The sequence below is a fragment of the Perca fluviatilis genome, chromosome 23, assembly GCF_010015445.1.
Source record: "Perca fluviatilis chromosome 23, GENO_Pfluv_1.0, whole genome shotgun sequence".
Classification (NCBI taxonomy): domain Eukaryota; kingdom Metazoa; phylum Chordata; class Actinopteri; order Perciformes; family Percidae; genus Perca; species Perca fluviatilis.
The window spans coordinates 11,331,984-11,348,487 of record NC_053134.1 but is presented as its reverse complement, the minus strand read 5'-3'; the positions used below and the strand labels follow the sequence as shown (position 1 = coordinate 11,348,487).

Below are 16,504 nucleotides of genomic sequence, written 5' to 3'. Positions count from 1 at the left end.
TTAATATAATATATTTAATATTTGTTAATTCCTTTGGCTATAGCCTTGGCTAAACATTTGAAATAATATAAACCATGTGATATTCAAACTTTTGACTGCTTGCTTTAATAACTAGCTAAATAACACAATACTTGTACGTTTACGGTCAGTACTTGAGTAGTACATTTTTAAATAAACTACTTGCAATACTTAAGTACAAAAAATGTTGAATACTTTAGTACTTCTACTTAAGTGTTGTGCTTAAAGAGCACTTCAACTTCTACTCAAGTCACTTTTTTGATAGAGCACTCGTACTTTTACTCAAGTCTGGGTCTCTAGTACTTTATACACGTCTGATTATACTTGTGTAGTATAGGAGTTCAGTAATGTAGCATGTTTTCCTAAATGTGGGCATGATAACTAAGCACAGGTTGCAAGGTGGCTGTAATCCCTTTTATTTGACGGCATATTATTTAGCCACATTTAGAACTACCATGGGCAGGTACTTATGTAGTCGCGACTGGTCAAAATGCATTGCCGTTGAAGAAAGAAAATTTTATGGAAAATCATATTTGGCAATGAATCATCTTTTGCAGTCCAGCAACAGACTGTGATTCCTAAGTAGGCATGACTTGATTCAATCAGTCCTCCCCTTCTCTTATCTTTTTCACACACACAACCACACACCACCCATCTCAATCCACTATCTCATATGTTGATCGTCAGTTGCTATTTATGGGATTGAACTTGCAGAGAGGTTGAATTGGATTGCCAAAATTGTAGGATGATTATAGAGTGATTCATCTCAAGGTTTCTATCTTGTATGCCGCTGACTGGGGTCAGATCATCATTTACTATTCTATGATGACTACCTGTTGTCATGAAAGATTTGTTTTGGAAGGGTATAATATGCTGTCTAAGTGTACCTCATAGTTGCCACACAAGTGACAACATAATTTTCCTCTTAAAACCAGGATGTACAGACTCCTGGATCTGTTCTTTTATACCATCCCTTTAGGATTTACCTGTTGAACTTGAATAAATGCGGCACCCCTGCCTAACAACTCTCTAACTAGCCTAGCAACCGGGCACTACTTCTCATTTTGACAAGCACACAGAAATTGACAAAAAGCCATGTTGAAAAATGCCTCTGTCGGCTCTTTTCCACCCCTTTGTTCACTCGCTCATTCTCTCAATCTGTCAGCATAGGCACGGTCTGGGAGGACAGAAATGGCTTTTTGAGTGACACAGGCTGGCTATGCCATTTGCCGTGTCAACTGGTGGAAGAGGATAGAAAAGGAGGTAGAGACAAATGATGATGGCCTGGCCATGATTGTCCCGCACCCTTCTCTTCTTCTTCTCCTCCCCCCCCCCCATCTCGAGGTGAAGTACAAAAATAACATGGCCACAATGCCAGGTGGTGTGCAAAAATGTTTTTCACAGTGCTTTGGAAGTTTCCGTTTCCTCTGTATCTGCAATACAGCTTTGTCTCATTTTCTTTTCTTTTATTTATTTATTTTTTTTTTTTTTTACTAACTTGTCTTTAGTTATTATTGTTGTCAATTCCTCCCTTGGGAACATTCTGCTTTTAAATAGAAGAAAATTAAAATATTTTTAGAGTAGCCCAGTTTCTGATGGCAGTCCTCCACTCTTCAGTCTCCTGTCTTTGACTCCAGCTGGGTTCCATCCAACTCTTCTCTAAGAGTTCTTTAATGTCCTCATCAGCTACAGCTTTTAGTGCACTGAAATGTTCAGTAAGGAATCGTGTAACCCTACTGTTTTTCCTACACAGGGCTGTCTATGGCGCCCCACTGTAGTTTGGTCATTGCAGCCACAGAATCATGAATATTTAAAATTCCATTATGAAATCTTAAATTGATTAATAAAGCTGTGGCAAGTGGAGCAGGAGAATATCTGCTCCTAAACGGAGGAAGTGCTCAAAATTGGTAGTAAAACATGTCATTGTTATTTCCTCTTTGTTGCTGCTGTACTGCTCCGTGATTGCAAAATAATGGCCAGGCTTTATTGGTTACTTATGTACTCTGACGGTATATTTGTAAATGGATCTGAGGGAAAGCAATGCTGTCATTTTGAGAGGTAATGCCCACTCCAATCATTTTGACCACCCCTAAGTGTGCTCAATGTAGCTTGACTGTTCCCACCAAGCATTCACTGCTTCAGGCAGCGATTTTTAAGATTTGGACACTTACCTCATATGCTTTCCGATACCCTAGGGCCTTGAGAAGCAGGGTTCCTCAACCCAGAACACAATGAACCTCTGGGAAGTGAAAACAAAATGCTTAAAAATCAAATTCCAGTGTCCATTCTAACGTGTCCAGACCTGCAATTATTTTTTTTTCCATTTAAATTGGTAGTAGCTAGGTTGTGTAAACAAATAATGAAAACCGTTCCAAAGTAATTACTTTCATAGAGCAATGTGACATTTGTTTTTAACAGCCGTTCAATACCTTAAAGCCCAGTTCAATTTCTGTTTTCCCACCTGCACCCTCACACTGCCCAGTTAAGGGGAATTATATGATATTAGTAATATTACAAATGTAGCTCAATATTCATCGACCGGCATGCCATGTCGCCCCTCTCTTACAAATGAGATGGATTGTAGTTATTGCTGTTATTGATTTTAATAACCAGGCTGTTAAGGCCCAATGCAGTCTTGCTCAGCTACCTCTTGTGCTGCGTGAGAGCTGTGCTGTGTTGTGTTTTCATCTGGGTAACAAAGGATCTATAAACTAATTTAACTACAGGTTTAGCATGATTAGGTTTGCTGACTTTTTTTACTTTTTACTTCAAGCCTTCCCAGATACAGTAGGTTTTATGAAATGTACTTGTACATATTCTCCCATCAAACCTCCTTAACCATGGATACACATATAAATAGTGTTAATTTAATGGGAGATCGTAGGACAGGTACAGTGATGGACTCAAATGGGAGGCCTAGTTAGTTGAAGGATCAAGTTTCCTCACAACACTATTGATGTATTAGGGCACATAGACAGAGATTGGGAGGAGGGGGGCAGGGGGGTAAGATCATGAAGGTCAGTGAGCATCACAAAGGCCTGCAGGTTCCGGCCAGAGTCAATTTCCTTTTTTATACGATTCAGTATGACCTTGTTCGTGTGTACTTTTTAATGGGCCACAACTGTGTCAGATCAATGCTGAAAACACATTCCAGGCGTTAGGGTTGGTCCGATAGATGATGTCATCGTCCATCGGCAATGGTCAACAGCCATCGTGATGTCACGACAGACATTTTGATGCCTCGCCCTGTCCACACCAACACTGGGGCGCAGGTTTGCGGTGGTGCATTGCATGCTTAAAAAAAAAATTATTTGGATTTTGAATTTGATTTAAAGAAACAATTTTTCCAGCAGACCACCTCTACAGTAACCCATTCTGATGGGTCACAGATTTTGGTCCAACGCCAGAAAAGCCTGTGTTAGCGTATTCAGCCAGGTGAAAGGCAGCAGGAGATTTCTTTATATAGGCCTAATTGTATTTTAATTTTAATTTTAGAAGTTATGTTGTAGTTATGGCTAATACTGGGACAGTGCCGTCACAGAAAAAAAAGGAAGTTAAACAAAGAACAACCAAAAGCTAAAAGAGAGAGTGACAGACGATTGGCGAAAACACGAGTCAACTTCGGTTGGGCTTTCAGCAGATGAAGACAATTACAGGATTGTAAATTATTCAAAACCGACCCTGAATTGGCCCTCTATTCCTCTATTTCATTCATAAACTAACCTTTACAATGCGAGATGTGGTTGTAATGTCAGTAGTAGCAGCCTACATGAAATTACGTCCCCCTTCCATTTAGCGCCCAGTTTTTACTTCTTTTCAGTCCGTGCTACTATTTTCTTTTTGTTCCCCTGTACTCGTGTAAATCGTCCTTGGGTTAATGAAAGTTGCTACATAAACGACTTGCATCGGCTCCGCAACTTGCGCCGGGGCTTGGACTCTGTTCATAACTGCTTGCAGTTCTAGTTATTACGTTGGTTGCGAACTCAAACGCATGCTAATGCATTGGCTCGTGACAGCTAGAAAAGATCTTTACGACAGCAGTGGTAAAAACGCTACTGCTCTTGTCCAAAGGGGCTGCTAGAGTCAACACAGAACAACACTTCAAGTTCCTCGTAGCTGCTTTAAACAGAAAAGTTGTCTTATATTAAATCAGCAACAGAATCACTATTGAAAACGTCAATACATTTGGCGGCGACCGTAACGGTTTGTCTTTTGTGTCAGTTTGAGATGGCCTGATGTACCATGAGTCAACATCTCAACTCTTACTCAGGAGGACCACAGGGACAACATGGCATCATGATCATGACTTTGCGTAAACATACACGCCACTTTCCTAAAGCCAAATGGCGTGTTATCTGTACGCATTTTGTGCTTTCCACGTGTATGTTGCTGTATACAGTGGATGTAAACATCACTCCGCGGACTTGTGTCTTTTCATACTACTCGGCGTTGATAAACACGTTAAAAAGCGATTATGCGTCTTGATAACACGCAAGAAACGGCATATGAATTGGCGTTTCATACATACGCCACTTTATGAGATCAGTCTGACAGGGAAGAACAACAGCTAATTTCTTATATCAGTTTCTGCCATTGCCGTATTTTCTCTATTTTCTCAACAATTCCCCTGTGACGCATGGAAGGAACATAGTTTGAGCTCCGCTTGAAAGGCAAGTGATGCCAGGATATAATAACAGATTCAAAAAGACTAGTGGGTAACAAGGCCAGCTCATGTTGTCTACCACCTGCATTAACTGGAAACATCTCTGACTTACTCAGCCTGCTTCTCCATCTCTTTCCCTTTACCTCCTCCACCAAATTCCCTTTATTCAGCTGTTTTGTCAGTATTAGTCAGTCGGTATGCAGGGCAAACATCAATTATCTATAAAAACTCATTATTGGTCATCAGGCGGGTTTAAAGGTGAGGATCACGCTTGTTTTCCTGACCGTTAATGGCCCCGGTCATTAGAAAAGCCGCTCGGCTTTCCCCCACCCTGCCACCAACAGACAGCAGCCTGCCACTGACAATGATGCATGGGACACTCTGTGTCACATTGATCGCCATGGGAGAGTTTATACACACATAGGCACCCTCACGAACACATTCCTGTCGACCAACCTTGGTCAACAACTCTTACACTCCTAAAAAACACGTTAAGTGTTTTAATCCTACAGGATATTGTTGTTTTACCCCCCAAAAAAGCTCAACTATTGTAACAGCCAAGTTAGCCACGTTTAACCGCTTCTGCTCAAATAAAAAAATAAATAAAAAAAGATTGACTCTTTGCTTCAGAAACAGGTGTGCAGGCACTCAAATTCTGTAAGGGTTAGTTTGCTGTGTTGCCAGTGAAAAATGTTTTTTACTCAATGCAATGCTGCTTGGTGTATACTTTGGGTACGTGAGAAAGTGTCCTTCTGTCACCAAGTTGTTTAGACAGCCAGATTGAGACACACTTCAGCTCTGCAGGAAACACTTTGGCCAATCCTTACCTTATACCACGCTGTAAATGGAGAGCTTCTTTTTTTCCTTCTTCTTAACATGAGCTCTGCCCTTCATTCCCACCTGTTTGTTACTCTTGTACAATGTAAAGTTGTTTGGCAAAACTTTAAGGCCCCTGTATTTAACATTTATGCAGTATATTAATTTAATATTAACTGTTTATATTGCGCTATAATGTAGTTGTAAACAGATGTGTATTATATGTCAACAAGTACAACATTACATTAATACATGCTTTAAAGTGTGCTTATGTCTGCTTACAATCCAGACAGTATGCTTATTTATGCTTACAACTATATTGTAGTGTGTTAAATATTACATTTTGTATGCTGCTTATAAATGCTAAATAGGGAAACCAAGTAAAGTGTTAACAGTTGGCTCTGGTTCGGACTAACCCTTTCAGCTCTACTCATTTTATTGATATTTTTTTATATATTAACATTCACTGCTCGTCCCTCATTGTGTTGTGATGTTGAGAAACCCTTGGAAATAATGCTGCGTGGTTTTTCCAGCATATTATAACCTCCCCTTCCCAGGCTTAACTCGGATCAACATCTGACAAACAGCTGCCAGTCCTGAGTCCATGGTCCGATAGTTAATGAAGCAACCTAGTTTGGAATTGGTGCCAGAGGTTTGGCCCTTGGCCTAGACCTTGCTGTACTGCTAGCTTGCCAAAGCAGGGGACGGTCAATAACCCACACACACAGGCATCCTACTGGCTTAGGGTAGCCAACGGGGAAGCTTCACCTCATCCAACCTTTTTCCATTCTAAATGTCCCACTGGCTTGGTGTTGCTGATATTGTATTCTGTCTCCTCCAGGATTTTAAAATATGTTTTGTGTGGACATTGTGATAAAAGGAAATCCCATTGCTATCCGTAAATTAAAACGCCAGCAGACTGTTCTCTTACATTTTTATCTGCTTGAGAGAATGTGTTTTGCCTCTTACTTGATGTGTCACCCACTATTCTCTTTGGGGATGTGAATGAAAATAGGTCAATCATTTTAGCTGATGTCAATATAAAAACAGGACCAGTCTCACTGCCCACATTTTACCACTGTTTGAAGACCTTTTTACCCTCTCTGGCACTTATTCCTATTTTTGTAGTGTGGAATACACGAGTCATCCGTTTCCCTGCTCACCATTCTTTACCACCTGACTGCTGCTGTTCCTTCCTATGTGAAGATTATTTTTAAATTACAGGGCCCATTAACACGTCATCTACATCCCTGCCTGATCTATGCCATTAAGGGATCAATAGCAGTTTGTTTAATACATTCATTTATTCTTCTCTGTCTCTATCCCTCTCTCTATTAAAAAAAGAAAAGAAAAAAGGGATCTATATTTATAGATTTCTCCTTGAACAGACTGGCCCTTTTTTCCTCTCATGATTTGACCACAATGACATGCTAACACATTTAGCCATTTAAGGCCGGTTACACACTGGATGCGTCGCGCGAGCGTGTCAGCCGCTCCCATGCTAACAGGTTAGAGCTTACACACCGCCTGTGTGAGACGCGCGTGTTGGAAGCGTTGCCAGGCAAAATAGAATAGGAAAATATGTTTATATGTCATTTAGACACGAATGCATATTAATAAATGACATCTTGATGTTTCAAGTCTCGAGGTTTTGACATCAATGTAGATATAAATGTAATAAAGAATTTCAGAGAAAAGATTTTCAAATATTGCACCTGTCATACAGAACGAAATATTCTGTAACATATTTTGCAGTCGTTGCAGCCGACTGCCGTTGTCTTGCTTTAATCAAATCAGTAGGCTATATATAAAGGGTAGGATAGGCTACGATAACAACGTAGTGTGTGTTCGGAGTGACTGTCCAACATCAGATAGGTAGGCTCTTTACAGCTACACAAAGTTGTTATAAACAAACAGCCCACTTACCCATTTTTCAGAGTTTGAATCTGTTGGCGCTATGTCCCGAGATCAGCCCTCCCTGTACCCAGCAGCAGCAGCAGCAGCAGCAGCAGCGCCGCGTCAGACACGCTTCTGGTGTGTAGGACACAGAAAAATCCACGCAGCCGCCACACAGCTGAGACGCAACAGAAACGCCGCACTCGCGTGACACATGCAGTGTGTAACCGGCCTTATACCCAGGCATCCCTGGTGTGAGGGAGTGAGATATGTACTAAACAAGTGCAGCACTTAAGAAAAACGGGTCTTCTTAGAGTTAGGTCTCTTTATTAGAAGAAGGTCAAAAAGAAAAAGCGCCTATTACTCTAATCAAATAGCTTGTTTATTTTGAGGGATTTAGCATATGTCCCCTTTTCCTGACAATGCTGTGCTACTGTGTTCCATTAACAGCAGTTTATGGACCTTAGTAATGGACATGCACTATTGATAATGGGCTGTGGGAAGATTTTTAGAGGGAGACACGCAATCAAATTACAGCACTTTAATGTAAACAGCTTCAGGGTGTTAGGACATTTACTTCATTTTTCTTCTCTTTACATTTTGTGAGAAAAGATTACCCAACATACACATTAGGATGTTGCCTCCATTTCTTTCTGGTTAGTGCCGTCTACACTGCCATTGCCCTCACAAAACGGTGACAGCGCAACTGAGATGTTATTCCTGGTCTCTGGCGAGAATACAATTACACACCCAGAGAATCTCCCGCATACACACATATTACAGGATCACTGTGGAGCCGAGCAGGTTTCCTTTTCACATACCTGTCATTGCTTGAAGCAACTCTGTCACACTAATGGTGGATTTATTACCTAGTAGTAGTTGTCTGTTTATTTATTGTGCTCCCCGCTCATCTGTCGCCCTGGACGCCATTCAGTTTGAAATTTAGCTTTGATTAATGATCTCCGCCCAACAGGAACACCTTCACAAGATATTGATTTTTGGTTGAAATCTGATCAAATGCAGTTTGTGGATTTCTTGCGGGTACAAATGTATCATTTAAAGGAACTACACGCCATGTGTGTCCACGCAGAAAAAAATAATCCATATCAGGCCAGCATGAAGGGCAATATTGAGAAATGATGGACTTTTGTTGGATGGTGCCGTTCATACCCCCAAATGGAGTTTTCACGCAAGACTGGTCTTGGAGCAGTGAGGCTAGACCTGTCAGTGCTCAGCTTTTTCTACCTAAATCCACATGTGCCCATGAAAAGGACAAACTGTCCTTTTCATGCAACATTCATGACTCTGAATTAAGTGTCCAGAGGCATTGATTTTTTTTTTTTTTAATGGATAGGGAAGGCTAGGAATATGAATTAAGGTATAGAGATTATCTGATTGCTCTACTCTCCTCTTTTTTCCCTTTTCTCCCCACTTTGCACCTCAATCTAGGGCTTAGGATCACTCAATGCTTAGAGGAGGTTTGATCTCTTTGCCCGAGCACACAAAGGAGTGTGCACACACATACACTACACACAACCTCATCACTCCTTCAATCTTCAAGGTTCAGTTTGATGAATGGCTTATTCTGCTGTATGAGCAAAGGGCTGTAGGTGGGAGTGACTTAAGTCTTTCTCTCTATTTCTTTCTTTCGGACTTTCTTTCGGTCTGTCTATCTGCCTGTCTTGTTTCCTCTGAGTCATGGTGATGAGGGCGATGAGTAGATAGTATGCAGAGATGGATTTAAAAAAACTCTTGCTAGTACTCTCGGTTACATTAAAGGTCCCATGGCATGAAAATGTCACTTTATGAGGTTTTTTAACATTAATATGCGTTCCCCCAGCCTGCCTATGGTCTCCAATTGGCTTGAAATGGTGATAGGTGTAAACCGAGCCCTGGGTATCCTGCTCTGCCTTTTGAGAAAATGAAAGCTCAGATGGGCCAATCTGGAATCTTTCTTGTTATGAGGTCATAACAAGCAAGGTTACCTCCCCTTTCTCTGCTTTGCCCTCCCAGAGAATTTGGCCCACCCATGGGAGAGAGACATCATGGCTTTTAAACGAGAAAAGTGGCAGTTGGTCAAGGCCACACCCCCACCCTCCAACTTGCCCCGCAATCTCTCCTCCTCAATAGCTACAGACACAGAAATGGCACATCCTAAGGAAAGTTCATTGTGGGACTGGCTCTAGTGGCTATAATTCTGCACCAAGGCTGAGTTTTGGGAAAGAGACTTCAGATACAGTATTAGGGGACCACTAAGGTCTATATAAAAGCATCCAAAGAGCACCACGTCATGGGACCTTTAAGTTACTTTGGCCTCCCCTTACCTTGTCATATCAGCCGAGTGTGCTAACGTATGTTACATTTATTATTTTTTTTACATTTATACACACACACACACACACACACACACACACACACACACACACACACACACACACACACACACACACAGATTCATTCATGTGCACACACACAGATTCATTCATGTGATGAACCCTTAATCCCTTAACGCTCAAGCAGGCGCTAACACCCTCCATGAATATTATCCCCTGCATCATTTTTCTTGCTACTTAAAGACTATTGATATTTTATACACACGGACACACAAAGATTTAAGAGAGCCAAGCCAAGTGGCAGAGTACAGTAGCCATAAAAGCAGCTGCCTCCTTGTTGCTTAATGAGAATGAATACAGACATGCCAAAACGTCTCCACCTGCCAGTCTGTTGTGGTGTTCACTGCTTGCATCTGCACATTGCAGAGCCCTCTTTGATAAGCGAGTACAGACGCACACTTTCTCACACTTTTCTCTCACTCGCTTACACGCCAACCGTCTGGAGTACACTCTGTACAAATGCTATGTTTGCTCCCGTCTCTGCCTTTAAACTTTTACGACCAGGACTGGTAATTTGACTTGTGCAAACTTAAATCTCTGCGATGATAACTGTGATCTCAGTCATTTGAATATGCAGTAAAACTCAGTGGCAGAGTTCCCATCACTGGTGATTGAAAGTGCTCACTGACAGATTAATCTCAATTCATCCACATCCTTCTGAGTGAACTCCAGGCTCGTTTTCAAGACATGTATCTCCTTCACTAACTCGTCCACTCTTTGAGTGGTGGTGGTCATTATCATTTTATTTATTTATTTATTTATTTTTTGCGTTTATGTATATAGCCTGCTCCTTTCCTGATGAGAGAATGCGCAGCATATAATGTATGCATAAAGCAATACTTGAATCAAGTTTTTAACCTGTGTGCCATGTTAGACCTCATGGGGTCTTAAGTGGCTTGGACACCCATCGGACACACCCTGCTCTCCGTAACCTTTTGGTTATTTATCCATTAGCTTTTATCCCTGCAGGTATTCAAAAATTTGTTTTGTTTGGATGCGGTGATAAAAGAAAATCCCATTGCTTGCCAATTTTGAAATTGCCAGCCCACCCTGTTCTTTAATTTTCTTTTAGTGCAGGGTTTGGCTCTGACATGACGTGTCACCTCCCGCAGTCTTTTTTTTTTTTTTGCTATTCTTTTTTTTTTTTTTTTTTGTTCACTTTAAACCAGCTAAGTGAATTAAATCTGCTGCAGTTATAAAACATGCCCTCGGGCCAGGTTTCACTTCAATGGTACCAAATGGCTTTGTCTTCTGTACTTGTGAATGACTGCACATGTGTATGCGCTTGCACGCACACGTTCATGACTTTGTGTGTATGCGTAGTTTGCCTTTTTCTCTTTTCCGTCCACTGTGTCGACACAATCCCAGCATTTATGAGATTACCAGAGCCCATTTGTGTTCCGGCGGGAGCCATTTTGGCTCGGAGGAAGCCTCCGCTGGGAACCATCTGGGCTCTACTCAAAGCAGTTTCCACTCCGCCTCCCCTGTCCACCCCACATTGTGACTAAAGCTATTTACTTTAAAGGGAGGAGGAACTCCAATTGCATGTGTGTGTATTTGTTAAACTGAAATTCAGTTTTTAGATCTGGCTCCTGAGCTCTTTCTCTTGTGCAAAGTAGGGAAGCAAAGAGGGAATTGATGTTGGAGATGTTTGGATGACAAATGCTGCTAATAGTGTTGTCAAAAATATAGTTTTTTCGATGAATATAAAGTATTTGTTCGCTCACTCACTCACTCACTCACTCACTCACTCACTCACTCACTCACTCACTCACTCACTCACTCACTCCACTCACTCACTCACTCACTCGGTTGACAAAGAAACAGTAGGAGTGCTCTTTGGAAATACTTAACATCTAGGGCAAATAAGCAAGGAAAGGCAGGATGCAAACAAAACAGTATGCAATAAAACATCGGAAATGTTATGCCCTCAATGTTATGTAAATTTTTCCATGTATCGAAAATCAATATTTTCTAGCTGGTAACAACTTGACAGATCTTGGCCTAAAATAAAGTTGTTGTTTTTTAAAGCCAGAGAGGCTATAACTTAATTACAGACACACCTCAAGAACACCTGAATAAAAGATAAAAGTAATGTTTATGTTAAAAAAAACTGTAAAATAATAAAAAGAAAGTATCAAAAAATTGTATAAGTGTGTATTAAGTGTGGCATACTGTACCAACACTAGTATTATTACTCTGCAATCCTGCCATGGATTTAAAGCCTCTCCAAGTTGACCTTTTTATGCCAGTGGAGAATTGGGTCTCCACTCTGTTTTTATGAATTAATTTGTCCTCCTTAATTTCACATTTGGCCTCTCTATTAGCCCCTTTCATCTCTCCACCACTGCCCGGTTCATTTTTATTGAATGAATTTTTGTGTCACCCAAGGTTTATAATTTACATATGCGTATTGTTTGATCCATAAAGATAAATGTGACAACGTAAGTGATTCTTTTACATTGAATGACTTATTGGTTCAGGTGAATTGTCCACTTTGACTGTTCTTACTGTTTCTGACATGTTAGTGTAACATACACCACACAAACTGTCCTTTCACTGTGTATTTCACAGATTGGTGCGTGGTTTTAGACTGATGTTTTGTAGCCTGTTGACTTTGCCACGGTTTGTCAATCATGTCATGCAATTTTGAATGTATTCTAGTATATTACTAACATTCCTTAGTATGCCTATTTGTTATTATAAATGATGTGTGTAGTCGCTCCACCCCTCTAGTCATGTAGCGCCGTTGTCAGTAGCAGGCAAAGTCTCTTTCCTCAAGGCTGGCAGTATGTGGTAAATTAAGTTTCCCCTTTGAATGGTCTGGGGGAAATTAAGACTAATTTAACTCATGTAAACATGTCTGTGTTGCCAATAATTTCAATTTTAACAATTCCCTCCCTTCAGCATATCTTTATCTCTCTCTCTCTCTTGTCATCTCTGGATATCACATGTTTACATCTGACCCCATAAAAGCATGATTGATCAGACTTGTCCTGCTGTGTGGTTTCTCCACATGGTTGTGGCATTCATCACATTTATCTAGTTGCCACAGGAGAGTTATATTTTCCCTCTAGCCAATGTATGGGTGTATAGGAATGGGGGCAGAGAGAGAGAGAATCTCTCCTTGACCTCAAGATAGCTTTCTGCATCCACTCTGAAATCTCTGTGGAATGATTTGAAGAGCTCTTTAGTTTTTAGAGGAGGATTGTGAATTATCAGCAATATGGAAGCAAACCGGCAAATTGGACATTTTTGAGTGTAATTTCCCCCTTATGAGGTGTGATTAAAGGTCTTATTGCCATGACTTTTTTTTTTTTCTTTCATCTATTTGACTGACCTGCTGAGCAAAAGGCTGATCCGACTAAAAATGGGTAATCAGAAGTCTTCCACTCATTCTACAAAGTCAGCTAGTATTGTCTTTTTATTTCCCCCTTTGTTTTTCGTGGTGATAATAGTTTTTGGTTCAGGAGCTTTCAGTGTGCAGGCTTTATTGTTCTAATTTTTGCATACACTTTATAACACCTTGTGGAGCAGATTTAGTCTGCAAGTGGAGCTTTGTATTTTCCCTCCAAGTTCTCAGTGAGTGTTGTGTCGAGGTGCCAGTGTTGTTGTTTTTTTTGCATTTGCTGCCCTTAGTGGTAGTTGGTTAACTGATTAGTTGGTTAGGTTGTACTAGCCATTCTAGCCTTTTTTCCCCCAGCACTCGCCCACTTTGACATTTGGGTGCTCGGAGGACCAGTGTTGCTCTAATAGCCTAGTTATGTAACCGCTTTTGCACTTAGAGACAAGAGAGATAAAATAGGGTGAGTATCTAAGATAGCACGATGGAAGGGAGAAGGAGAGTAAGAGAAAGCAGATAATACAGAGGCAGATGAGGTATGAGTGGACTTAGATCGTATCACGGTCAGGACCTGGGAGGCTAGACAAATGTCCTAGCTGCTGTTTTGTCGTGGAGCCTTTACACTACCTTTTTACATGTTAGTGAAAAATACAATCATTATTATTAAGGTCATTTCTTTAAAAAAATAATAGAAAGTTACTTTTGTACATGACATAAATTGTGGGACACAAATCACAGACATTTGTTTTTCTTTGAGCCATTGCTACATTGTTGATGTACCATTGTAAGTGTTGTTACAACAGAACCTTAAACGCCTTTTTTAGCTATTTTCCACACTGCTGATGGCTTGATCCAAATGGCAATTAAATCCAGAAAGTGGGAATATATGTATGTTGCTGCTATATGTCTAGGTTGTCAGTTTTGAGCTTAATAATAGAACAGATTATGCATTCATTAATAAAAGCTTTTACTTTAGTTGAGAACAAGGCAGAGCAGTTTACAAACTTAATTCCCCTCAGATTTCCCTTGTGGCTGCAGGCTAAGCAGCCCGAGTCTTAATCGCTTGACTTCTCCCTATCTCTTCAGCACACCTGCCCTCTCACTTTCTCGCTGACTGAGGCTTTAGAGTCGAATAAAAAAAATCGATTGATTTTTTTTTTTTCCCCTTCTTCTTTACCCGGTCGTCCATCACTTATGAAACAAAATGTAATGAATAGATAATTAGCCTGAATCGGCAGAATTTGGTTATAGTAATGTTGGGAGATCTTTCCTCCTTTGTCAGCAGGGTTAGCTATTTCAGTGCCCTCATTTGTTAACTTAAGGGAATTGCAACTTTGCTGTCACTAATTGCAAATCATAGTACATTACAAAAAAGTAGGATGGCAATATTTAATGTCTTAATTAACATTGAAGTGCATACGCAATGCTAATTTAAAGCCACTCATACTGTTTGTGCAGGCCCTGGGATTTCTACACTTACGAGTTTTTAGTGTTTGCAAATTGAGTTGCTGATTTTGAAAACTGACAGTAGTGCCTAATTGAGAATGTCAAGGACAAGTTGGCCTCAATGCGCACAAAATCAAGATGCCACTACTGGTTGTTTGTGTTCAAGAAATGTGTGCCGCGCTGGCCAAGACCAGATATCACTGATTGGAAAATCCACAACAGAGGGATGAAACAGCATCTGGTGTGTGCTATCAAATCAATACAGTGCTCATGGGCCTCCATTGATGTGTCTATTTAAAAGCAGTGGTGTCTCCTCACGGCCGACCACCACCACCACCACCTTCACTTCATTGCTGTAATTTAATCCCAAACCTAATCTCAGACACAGAACATTAACTTGGACTCTTTTCTTCCTCCTCTCCCCTTCTATTCTTCTGTTCCAGGTGGAAGTTGAAGTGGAGAGCATGGACAAAGCAGGAAACTTCATTGGATGGCTGCACATTGAGGGTGTGAATCTGTCAGTCGCGCTGGTAGAAAATGCTCTGTCCAAGGTCCACTTTACAGCAGAGCGCAGCGCTTACTACAAAACCTTGGTCTCAGCCGAGGAGTCATGCAGACAGAGGAAAGAGAAGGTAGGTCCTATTTAGATGCTACAAGAGCTGCAACTACTATACATCCTATTTAACCCTAGCACCGCCAGACACTATGACTACTGCTTACACACCAACCAGATGGCCAACCGTCGGCAGAAAAGGTAGTTGGACTGATCAGTCTCCCCGAGTTGGTCAAAAAAATGCCTCAGAACACACCGAAGAGACGAGACGTAATATGTCTCCATAACAGCAGGCGGCGCTAATCTGTATTGTTGCCCAAAAAATGAAAACCGGCAGCTGATTGGACGAACGCGTCACGTGGGTCTGTTTTCTCCGGAAATTGAAAGACAGACTGTCATGGCGGCTCGTTCAGAATACGATCTCATATTGTTCTAAAATAGTTCACGAAACGTGTTTCTGAAAACGTTTTAAGCGAGAAATAGGCCACGCAGTTGCTGAATCTGTCTTCATTTCAGATGGACAGTCAGATTTTGAGAGACTCTAGTCACGCTCATTCCGCTCCCCATTTCCGAGTCCAACTGCCGGCATTGCCCGCCCCGCCGATTATACATGTCGAATTGGCCAAAATGAAGGACGACGGCCCCTCGGACGGACGACGGAACGGAACACACCGAACAGACTCCCGTCACTGACCTCGCCAGACTGTCCGACGGCCGATTATCGGCTCTGTGTCCGGGCCTTTAATGGGGTACTATAACCACCAGACCCGATGCCTAGGAGCGTCTCTATCCTATTGTTTGGCTGATGGGCCATTAGCACGTCATCCCCCTTCAGCTCTATAGCACTGCGTTCATTTATATACAGAAGCAGCAAAGACACACACAGCTCCCACACACTATTGACGGCTTAAACCCACACAAAACTGGTGTACTCTTAGCAGTGTAAAATGTGCTATTTTGCTACCTATTTAAAAAAAATTAAAAATTATATATATATATATTTATTTATTTATTTTTTCACGCTGCCACCCAATGCAGTGATAGTCTGGTCATTTGTGCTGTGTGTTGTTCAGTTCAGTCTCGCAAATAAATAGTTTTCCATGAAAAAAAACATGTATTTGGTTCTATCTGATGCTGATTTTAAGTTGTAAGCAGTGTATAACCGGCAGCGTCAAACATAAAAGGTATGAAACAAATGCTGAAACAATTTCAGCATTTTTTATTAAGTTAACTGAATTGCAACTATAATTACAGTGCACATGATTACATAATCACATTTTGTCAAACGAAGGAACGACAATAAGTCCCCCTCAGCATTTGTCTCTGATATTTTATACATATGAAAGAATGAATACTGTGGGCCAACATACCTTAGT

At 41.0% G+C, this 16,504-nt stretch overlaps 1 protein-coding gene across 1 annotated transcript in view; it reads left to right on the top strand.

The window, feature by feature from the left end:
• snd1 (staphylococcal nuclease and tudor domain containing 1) overlaps nucleotides 1-16,504 on the top strand; it is a 178,449-nt gene that overhangs the window by 99,955 nt on the left and 61,990 nt on the right. The window contains exon 17 of the mRNA XM_039791245.1: nucleotides 15,019-15,207. Within this exon, the coding sequence (XP_039647179.1) occupies nucleotides 15,019-15,207 (189 nt within the window). The remainder of the gene's footprint in view (nucleotides 1-15,018; nucleotides 15,208-16,504) is intronic.